This window comes from Dipodomys merriami, unplaced genomic scaffold (genome assembly GCF_024711535.1).
Source record: "Dipodomys merriami isolate MVZ:Mamm:240054 unplaced genomic scaffold, mDipMer1.0.p SCAF_121, whole genome shotgun sequence".
Lineage (NCBI taxonomy): Eukaryota > Metazoa > Chordata > Mammalia > Rodentia > Heteromyidae > Dipodomys > Dipodomys merriami.
Window position 1 is genome coordinate 1,434,285 of NW_027202505.1, and position 10,785 is coordinate 1,445,069.

The 10,785-nt window shown below is 50.4% G+C and overlaps 1 protein-coding gene across 7 annotated transcripts in view; it reads left to right on the forward strand.

The window, feature by feature from the left end:
- The window catches only part of LOC138823637 (ERI1 exoribonuclease 3), a 134,526-nt gene extending 123,922 nt beyond the window's left edge, over positions 1-10,604 (forward strand). For 6 of the 7 annotated variants that reach the window (XM_070017068.1, XM_070017069.1, XM_070017070.1 and 3 more), the window contains one exon: positions 10,074-10,604. In XM_070017068.1, the coding sequence (XP_069873169.1) occupies positions 10,074-10,156 (83 nt within the window). In that variant the 3' untranslated portion in view covers positions 10,157-10,604. The remainder of the gene's footprint in view (positions 1-10,073) is intronic. The other variant, XM_070017066.1, reaches the window with a different exon arrangement.
- Positions 10,605-10,785: the final 181 nt, after the last annotated feature.

Here is a 10,785-nt window from a genome sequence, read left to right on the forward strand (position 1 = left end):
TACTGGTTGTTGCAGTCCACCACGAGGAGGCAGGTGAGGCTGCCTGACCCCTCTACCTGGATGAGGCATGGGCTGGGAAGGGGCTGGGGGAGGCGGGTGTCCATTGTAATGGCCATTGCAGCCACTCTTTTACTCCGGTGTATTTCACTTTTAATTCTGACATATAATGTAATGATCTTTTTTAAGGCCCGATGATATTATCTGCCTGACTAGATTATTGAGTCTTCATCATCTCCAGATAAATTTATGGCCAGGACGAGGCTCAGGATTTATCATCAGTCAATAGAGCTCGATACTCTAACAAGGCGTGTAATAAGATATACATATTTAATGATCCAAGGGGAGGAGTGCTAATGGGAGCCCAGAGTGAGTGGTCCAGGGGGTTGGGGCTCTGCCCTACAGCTGCCATGGCTGTAGGGACGTAGATGTGGTCTTTGCCTTGTGGTCTCCAATTCTGATGTTTCTCAGAATGCCTCAGTCTCTTAACTAAGACCTCGAGAGGAGGCAGACAGGGAAAAGGTTGAGGCAGCTTTAGCCAGTGTCTGAGCCTCTCGGGGTCACCAAGTCTCCCCTGGGGACTCCTCTCCCACTTCTAGACCTACAAGAGCTCAGTTGTCCTTAGACCTGCCTGCCCAGGCCCCTGAGCATTAGGGTTGAGCCCATGAGGGAGGGAGTGCCGGGGCTGCGTGCCCAGGCCGCACTGATGGTGACGGATGGTTTTTCATTATAGCCTCTCAGGTCCTGCCCGCGCCCTGTGTGGAAATTCTATTTATTCCCTAATTTGTAAAAATTCCCTCTTTATCTGATCCCAATCAGGGCGGGGTAATTGGCTCTCTGGGGCAGCGGCTGGGGTCCTTGATGAAGAGCTATGTGGATATACCCAGCCCGGCCCCCACCCAGCCTGCCACCAGGGCCCACAATTAATAATGATTTGCAAATGGCAGACAAGCAATAACACAGAAAGATGTGGCGTCCACGCTGCCTCTTCATTTCCTTTCCTCGTAGATATAAATGGCCACAGAACAAAAACCCAGCACTATAAATTCTGAAATTAGTTATTCACTGGGATAAATGGGGCCTGGAGCCATCAGACCCTCTCCTGCCACCCTTCTCGCTTGCTCTCCCTGACCCATGTTCTGTGGTAGCAGAGCCTGGCCTGGCTCTTGTGTCTCTTTAGTTCCTGACTTCAGTCCTCAGCTTCCTCCTCCACTCTAGTGACCCCTTCTTGTGTGGCCCAGTCTTAGGAGTGGTCACCTGGTGTGATTCTGTAGCTTTCTTGGAAAAGAACTGATTGAGCAGTAGGTATCGTTTCCTCCACCTCTCATGGACCTCCACAGCTGCCTAACCTGGCTTCTGTGACTATGGCCCATTGGGTTTGAATAGAGTTGTCATGTCCTGCCAAGCCTTGGAGTTTGGATCAGGGTGGGTTGGGGCTTCTTGTTTGGTATTTGGGACCCTCTAGTTATTTGCCTCACCAAGCCTGAATTGGGACCCTGGTAGCCAAATGTGTTATAAGTAACTTTAGGGGTTTGATGCCATACTTAACTGGTCAGGCAGCTCTGGAGGTTGGCACAGGCATTTCCGGGCACCATGCCCTCTCGGCCAGGCGCATCCTCCCCCCCCCTCGCCCCCCCCAAGTGGCTGTGAGCTGGCGGGTAATGGGCGTGTAATGGCCTCATTTCCATGCCCGGCCTCCAGGAGCTGCGGTAAGTGTTTGATTGCCTTAATTTCCAAACACATCATTATCCCAGCTTTACCAGCGCTTAATAAACACTTTATGAGGATTTTTTTAAAAACATCTTCGGTCCGCATACTTCTCTGAAGTGATAAACTCTAATTAAGTCTAATATTTAAAAATATGGTAATGGTGAGTTGTTTGAATAAGTGGACTGCATTTCTGTAATTTCATTATTACGTAAAACACGCTAATTATTTGGAGCGCGCTTATTACGGAGAGAGAAATCGCCTGCTAATCAAGATGAAATTGCCTTTTCCCCTTATTGTTGAGCCACCATCATCCTTCACCATCAGCCCTGTGGCACCTCCAGGCACCTCAGTGGCGTGGAGGGGGCTAGGGGAGGGGCCGAAAGAAGGGGTCACTTTGGAGTCTAGGCTATAAGGACCCTGTCTAGGGAAGAGGAGAAAACGACCAGAGGGAAGAGAGAGTGTATGTCTGGCAGTATTCAGGGAGAACAGGGGGCTGCGGATGGGGAGTCAGGGGATGTGTGGGCCAAGACTAGGGCAGGGGCAGGATGATGAGGTACACCAGGATACGACTGCACATTATTGAAATAACAATAGTACTGGAACAACTATTTTTAAGCACTTTGCAGCTAAAGAACTTATTTCATCTTCTTAACAATCCTTCGAGGGAAGCAACTACTATAATTATTATTCCCATTTTAAAGAAGAAACCAAAACACAGCAAAGTTAAAGTTCAGAAACTTGCTCAAGTTCGAGAAGTGAAGTCGTGGCGTGTGCATTAGAACTCAGAGTATGAGGCTAGAAGGAGTCTCTGCTGCTTCAGTCCTGACTGCACTGCCTTGGGCGCCCATCTTTCTTTGGAGCTTGCATTTGAGACTGCACCTTGCGCTGCCACCAGCTGGGTCCCCTCGTCACTGAGTTGTCAGACTTAGCAAATAAAAATACAAGACACCAGTTAAATTTGAATTTCAGATAAATAGTAAGTTTGGTAGGTTTTTAAAAGAGAGAGAGAGAGAGAGAGAGAGAGAGAGAGAGGGTGAGGGGAGGGAGGGAGAGGGAGAAGAAGGGAAAGGGAAAGGGAGATGGAGTTGTTACTGGGGTCTGAATTCCATGCCAGTCCCTTAGCTTTTTCAGCTCAAAGTTAACACTCCACCACTTGAGCCACAGCTCTATTTCCAGCTTCTTGGTGATTACTTGGAGATAAGAGTCTCAGAGACTTTCCTGCCCTGGGCTAGCTTCAGATCCTCAGAGCTCAGCCTCCTGAGTAGCTAGGATTGTAGGCATGCGCCACTGGCATCTGACAACAAGTAATCCTTTAGTGTAAGTATGTCCACACATGGGGCTGGGACAGCACTTAACCTACTCTCAGGGAATTACTGATGGTAGGATGTCCTGACAGGCAAGCAGAGAGGCAGAAACAGTAATGAAATGAGGTTCTAGAATATGGACACCTAAGGCTCTTGCTGTCTCATACATGGTTCCTGCTCCCTACATTCTTGGGGTCTGGTCGTGGGGCCTGAACTCTGGGCCTGGGCGCTGTCCCTCAGCTCTTCAGCTCAAGGCTAGTGCTCTACCACTTGAGCCACAGCGCCACTTCCAGCCTTTTTCTTTTTGCTTATGTGGTGCTGGGGAATCAAACCCAGGGCCTCAGGAATGCAAGGCAAGCGCTCTACCACTGAGCCACCTTCCCAGCCCCTCCCTACATTCTTTTCCCCATCACACACCTCTTTGCTGGTTCCTGTCCTATGGACTCTGGCCCCATGCATCATCAGTTTCTGGAGACCACTTGGTAAGCTGTGTTACCAGGCAGGAGCCTACAGATACACTCCAGTGGATCTCAGAATATGTCTGCATGTTCCTTTGGGCCATACTGCCTCTTAGCCTCTTATGGTGAGCAGTTTGCCACCCTGCTGCCCTTTCTGTTTCCCCAATTTGATTGACCCCTTCAATCATTTCATGTCCATTCTTTCATTCTTTCCTGACTCCCACTGACCCATGCATGTATGAGAATTGTGTGTATGATAGAGGAAGGGGGTGTGTGTGTGTGTGTGTGTGTGTGTGTGTGTGTGTGTGTGTGTGTGTGTGTGTGTGTGTGTGTGTGTGTGTGTGTGTGTGTGTGTGTGTGTGTGTGTGTGTGTGTGTGTGTGTGTGTGTGTGTGTGTGTGTGTGTGTTTTAGAACATTGGGATAAAGAAGCCCTTCTCAGCCAGATACTAAGCCTTAAAGAAAATGCCTGATAAGTTTGGATGTCCCATATAATCGTACATAAACTTATTCAAAACTTCACTGCCAAAGCTTTCTTACCTCGGTGAATAAAGCCAGTCCTTCAGTCTCCTCATTCTGTTTCTTTAAAACTCCATCTTCTTCCCCCTATCTGTATCTGTCTGCTTATACTGCCTCTACCTTCACATTTAGCCCTTTGATTCCTGACCTGGTATTTTAGGTAATTCTGAAACACAGATTGGTTTTGTTCCCTCCTTAAACATGTTACTGCCTCTGCAGGAAAATGATAAAATCTTGAGCTCTTTAATTTAGCATTTGTTCCTCTAGTGAGCCATTTCCAACTTCACCAGCTTCATACCTCAATTTCTTACCCCTCACCCACTTACTAGACTTAATTTTTTGGACTCTCCACATTTTACCTCCTACAGAAAAATATCTATACTCTTTATTATACTGACACCACCTCTTCATGTCACCCTGACTTGCTAAATCAGAAACCTCTGCCGAGCTTGTTCTACCAGAAATCCATTCCTGAGCCTCAGGCAGAACTAAGTAATATTTCCAGGGCTCCTTTTCTCAGTACTACACCCCTTACAGGGTTGTCTCTTAGCTCCTTGAGGACAGGGAACTACAGACCCCTACATTGCCCATGTCTGCCAGCACACAAAAGGGGTCAGTGCACAGTCGCTGGTGAACTGAGTGCATGAATGAATGGCTCTAAGGGTTTCTTGGATTCTTTTCCTCCTGAAGGTCTTCCTGGCCCAGTCCCTACTTCCAATCCTGTGTCTCCCCTCCCCCACCCCTTTAAACTGCAGAGCATTTAAAAAAAATATGCAAAGAATTGCTGGGTGCCAGTGGCACACAGCTATAATCCTATTCAGGTTGAGATCTGAGGATCACAGTTTGAAGCCAGCCTGGATAGCAAAGTCCATGAGATTCTTATCTCCGATTAACCATCACCAAAAAAAGCCAGAACTGGGGCTGTGGGTCAAGTGGTTGAATACTAGCCTTGAGCACAAAAGCTCAGGGACAGCATCCAGCTCCTGAGTTCAAGACCCCGTACTGACACAAAAAAAGGAGTGAAGGGGCTGGGAAGGTGGCTCAGTGGTAGAGTGCTTGCCTTGCATGCATGAGTCCCTGGGTTCGATTCCTTAGCACCACATAAGAAAAAAACCGGAAGTGGTGCTGTGGCTCAAGTGGTAGAGCGCTAGCCTTGAGCTGAAGAGCTGAGGGACAGCGCCCAGGCCCAGAGTTCAGCCCCACGACTGGACCCCTCCCCCCAAAAAAGGAGTGAAACAAGGGAGGAAAGGAAGGAGAGAGAAAGAGAGGGAGGGAGGGAAAAGAAAAAAGAAAGGATTACAACATGTTTATGAAGATACCTAGCACAGGTCTCCCTCTTTTTTCACTAGCAATCTGGGGGGATGGGTGGAAAATAGTGATGGATCTTGACTGAACCCCCTCCCCCCGCCCTACTGTCTTAAAGTATACAGCTTTCTCTTCTCAGCTTTCTTCTTTGTCAAAACCTAGAAAGCCACTCTTCCATGAGCTCTTGAATGCTTTGCTCATCCACCTTGCATACACACATGCGAAGGCAGCACTGCCTCGGCAGGGTGCCAGCTGTTCTGCTCATCCTGAAAGCCCGGTGCATCAAGACTGTTGTTTCTGATCTGCTCCCCGTGTGTGCCTCTGTCCACAGAGCTGTGCTAAACTCCCAGAGGCTACCTGCAGCCGCCTCAGTAGCCAGATGTTCTGAAAGTCATGGGAAGGCAGCACTAGCAAGACCACACAGAAGTTTAATGTGCTGTTTTGCTTATGTTAATAAGGGAAACATTTCTTCTGAGGTTGTGCTTTTCTAATTAAAATAAATTCTTTCCACTTCTTTTTTTTTTTTTTTTTTTTTTGGTTGTTGTTGTTGATCATGAGGCTTGAACTTTGGGCCTGGGCTCTGTCCCTGAGCTCTTCAGCATTCTGCCACTTGAACCACAGTGCCACTTCCGGTTTTCTGGTGGTTAATTAGAGATAAGAGTCTCACGGACTTTCCTGCCTCAGCTGGCTTTGAACCTCAATCCTCAGATCTCAGCTTCCTGAGTGTTACAGGATTACAGACGTGAAACACCAATGCCCAGTTTCTTTAAGAAATCTTACCCTAAATTGGGCACTGATGGCTCAGGTAGGTAATCCTAGCTACTTAAATCTGAGGATCCTAGTTTGAAACTATCTTGGGTAAAAAAAAGTCTCCGAGACTCTTATCTCCAGTTAACCACCAAAAAGCCAGAAGTGCCAGAAGCAGAGGTGTGGCTCAAGTCGTAGAGCACCAGTCTTGAGCAAAAAAGAGCCCAAGGCCCTGAGTTCAGCCCCAGTACTGGCACAAAAGAACAGAAGAGAGGGAGGAAGAAACACTACCCTAAATTTTCATAAGCAATGGAGGTCCTCCATGAGAGGAGAAGACATAGAGGAGAAGGTTATAGAGGGAGACTCCACACCAGAGCTCTCCACCAACAGCCTGTCCTCTACTCCGGTCCCCAGACTAGTCAGCCAGCTGGAGTATAATTGCCAGCCAAGGGTTGTTGTCTCTGTGTGAACTCTCAGTGGCATCCCAAGGGGCTGTGCCATAGGAACCTCAGTATGGTCTCATTCACTCAGCACGAGGTCTGGAAGGCAAGGCTGATAACCCAGGTGGCCTTGGAGTTTCAAGCAGTTGAACAGTTGGCTTATGAATAACCCTAGACTGGTCTCTGGTGCTTCTTCTGCCAAGTTTCTTCTTCCTCCTCCTCCTCCTCCTTTTTGAGGTATGGGGATTTGAACTTAGGGCATCATTTCTGCCAGGCAGGTGCTATGCCATTTGAGCCAAGCCTCCAGCCCTTTTTACTTGGTCTATCCATTGAGCAGTGTCTAACATTTATGCCCAAGCCAGCCTAGACCATGGTCCTTCTGTTTATGCTTCCCTTGTAGGTAAGATAACAGGCTCACACCACAGTGCCCAATTTTATATAGTTTGAGATGAGATCTCGTGAACTTTTTGCTCCAACTAGCCTTGAACCTCAACCCTCCTAATCTCTGACTTCTGAGTAGCTAGGAATGCAGGTATGAGCCATCCCAAGTTTCCTTCTAATTGTGCTATTGATTTTTTTTTTAGCTGATCAGTAATTTACATTGCCTTCAAGGAAGAAAAAGCCCTGAGCTAACAGCAGATAACTGCCATTCCACTGACGTGCAAGGTCAACCTGGGATAGTTGCTTCCTTTCCACATCTTTTTTATTGTCGTGCACCAATTGCAACAAATCAGACTTTAGAATTCCCAGTTAATAGGGTGGAGTAGTCAGAGTCCTGGAGTGAAGGACAATTGGTTTCAACAGGTGTGCCAACCTGTCTGCCATGTGTACCAGGTGTTGTACAGTGTACTTTCCCACCAGATAACTAGCACCCCAGCTCCTCTTCAGAAGAGAAGAGGTGTTCTGAGCAGAAAGACGAGCTATGCAAAGCAGCACTCACAGTAATACTGTAGCTATTCTTAGCCCTAGCACAGGACCATCTCAGAGAAATGAAGCATTTGCTGTACGTCTACACACAGTGCAACCCATAAGGGCAGTCGGAACTAAAACAGGTTTGTCTGAACCCAAAGCCCACTTTGTCACTTTCAGAAAATACTAAGTGGCTTCTTGAGATGGGAATGCAGGGGCTGGGGGATGAAGGGTGGCAGGGTGAGACAGGGGTAGCAGGGATGGCAGAGGCTGTGAACCACATTAAAGAGTGGAGACATTAAACAGAGGGTGGGGTGAGTCACTGAGGGGTTTACGGAGGGAAGGGCATGGTCACATGTGTATAAGGAAGATCACATTGCCTGCAAGAGGATGGATTAGAGGGAGAGAGCAGGACAGACTTGTAATAATCCAAACAAAAGGTGATGACTCACGATGGCTGCTGCCGAATGAAGGAAAGTAGATGATTAGAGAACAAGACTGGCAGTGGGGTGGAGTTCAAGAGGCCCAGGCCGGAGGGGTGACTCTCCAGGGCAGTGGGAGCTCAGGATTTGGGTGAAGTCATCTAGTGAGTAGTGTGGGGAGAAGTGAAGGTCAGGCTGGGGTGTATGGCCCCTCCCAGCACAAGTAGACCAGCGCTTGCCTGCCAGCTGGCTGGTGGCCTGGGGGTCTGGGCTGGGACCATTCACTTGGGCCAGGGGAGGCAGATTGAGTGATTTGTCCGGCAGTGAGGGAGGAGCCAGATGAAGTCAATAGAAAACTAATTTTCTTTTCTGCTGGAAGAAATGAGGTGTGTGGCCGCTGGGTAATTGCAGATAACGAGGGGACTTATTCTTAATATGCACAGTGGCTATGGTCCCCAGAGTACAGGAGACAGGAAGGATGGGAGCTGCCCTGACAGGGCTAGGCTTATTTGGGAAGAGAATTCTTGTCATTGCCCCTCCAGTGGTTCACAGCATCTCGGCCCCATTGTGAGCCACCTCCCCACTCCCTGGGCTCCTTCCTGTCCCGTTCCCATCAACTGCCCAGCTCCTCCTGCCGCATCCCCTCTCTCCTCTACCCTCCCCCCCCCCCCCCCCCACAGCTCGGGCATACACACTAAGGGAGACAAATGACAGAGCCTCAGCTGAGCGGGGCCCGTGTCCGGCCCATAAAGCACGGGGATGGGTCACGTCTGGAGTTGCCATAGCTGCCACTACCCACCCATCTGTCTTCTCACCATTCTGCCTTGTGGCCTCCCGAATCCCTGGGGGAACAAGGTGTCACCCTCCCACACCTCCTGAGACCTCAGGCACACACATGTTGCGCTTCGTGAAACAAGAGCCCCATCTGATCTTTTGCTAGTTTCTGGGCTGACTAGAACAGGTTTGTCTGAGTCCAGGTGTGGGGCATGAGGGTGAGGCCTCCCCTTGTCTAGGCCATGGTCCTGGCCAGGGTGAGCTTGGGGGTGGGGGGGAGCGGCATTGGAAGGGGACTGAAGAGACTTCCTGACCCCACCCTGACCTTACCAGTCCCCCACACTTGATTACAACATCGATGTACAATATTTCTGCAATCACAGCATCGATCCCTGGGGGCTGATGGGGACTGAGGCCCTGGTTATGGCCCAGGAACATGGAAGGGAAATGGGAAGGGAGTGGAAAGAGAGGTGGGTTAGGGCCTGTCAAGTTGAGCAGCTGATCAGTTTTTGTGCTAGGCTTACTCTCAGGACAAGTTCTGGATAGCTGCCCCTCATGCCAGGCTGCATCCCCAGAATTCCTGCAGCCTCCAGAGTGCCAAGACAGCTTAAAGCATCCAGTTGTTCACAAAGACTCATGCTAGGAAATCTGTGGTGGGGTCTGGTGCAAGCAGACATTTTTAACTTGAAGTTGAGTGTAAGCGCGCGCGTGCGCACACACACACACACACACACACACTCCAAAAATGTGACCAGCACCCAGCTTTGAGCCTCCTGGGGCAGAGGCAGGATGTGGCTAATAGACACAGGGTGTGTGGTGGGGCTGATGGCCAGGGCTAAGGGAGGGCACACACCTACGCCCTCCCCAGACAGGAGCCGCACAGGAACAGGTGCCTGAGGGCAGATGAAGTCTCTCAAGGCCTTGGCCTGGCAGTGCCGAGCCTTGTGCCTTGTCACTAGTGATTATGGCCTGGGCCACACTCCCACACACACACGCAAGTGCCGGCAAAGTCACCCTGGCCGTGGGCGTGATGAATGGCCGCACAGTAATGAAATGGAGACATCAAGGAGGGTGGCGGGAAGACGGAGTGTGGCGGACGTGCCGTCCCCACACGGCGGCAACAAGAAGGATCGCCCAGCGGCCGGGGGCCGTCAAGGGAGAAATTACACATTTACTCTGCCTTTTTCTTACTGCGACGGCGCCCATACATCACCGCTGGGGCCAGGACGGGACATGCTGGCCAATTTCCAGCATGAATTATGGGCCTGAGAAGCATTGAGACTGGGCTTCCTGCTGGCCCAGTATCACCCAGCCCAACTTGATGCTGAGATGTTGCCACCAGGGTCAGGGCCTCCTTCTCAAGCCTGTGGCTTCTGACTCTGACCCTGTCCCCTACCCCCTGCCCCCACCCTTAGAAAAGCAGCACAGCACCTGTAGGCAGGAGGGGAAGAACCTGGGGCCCATCTAAATGTCTTCTCTTCTTCTTATAGATGACTGCAAGAACATTGCCAACATCATGAAGACACTCGCCTACAGAGGCTTCATCTTCAAGCAGACATCAAAGCCATTCTGATTGGCCGAGGATGGGATGGGGCAGGACAGGGTAGCTGCTTGGCCCAGCCCAGAACCCTCCTCTCCCTCACACCAGAGGGGAAAAGGGAGTGGCACAGCCCTGCGCCCAGAGTGTCCCCTAGCTGCCCTGTGGGCTTGTGCCCTGGGCGGGGCTTGGCCACTTGGCCCCTCTGGAGCAGACACTTTGTGCCCCCCACCCCCACCCCTTAATCTTGGCCCAGTATTAGCCCTATCCCATTGTGGGCCTGGGCTAGGGGGACCCAGTACTCACTGCCTCCTCCCTGGTACACAGGCTTCTGCTGGGGCCACTAGGCCCCCCCCTGTGCCCCCTCCCATCCATAGTGCATGGTGTGTGGTGCCCCCAGGGCTCCAGGACAGATCAGGCCCCATCTTGTGTCTACCCCAATCCCCACTGTGAACGTGCCACTGAATAAAGTCGGGGAAAACAAGACCCTGTGTGTATATGTGTGCACGTGTGTGTGTGTGTGTGTACATGCGCAGGGACATCTTTTGTGTTCAAGGCTATTGATGTGCTAGTACCGTGCTCCCAGCTGCCTGGCTGCCTCTCCATACAAGGCCATCAGCATGGGAATGGCCATTACAGCACCTCACTGGCAATGCACAGGTCCA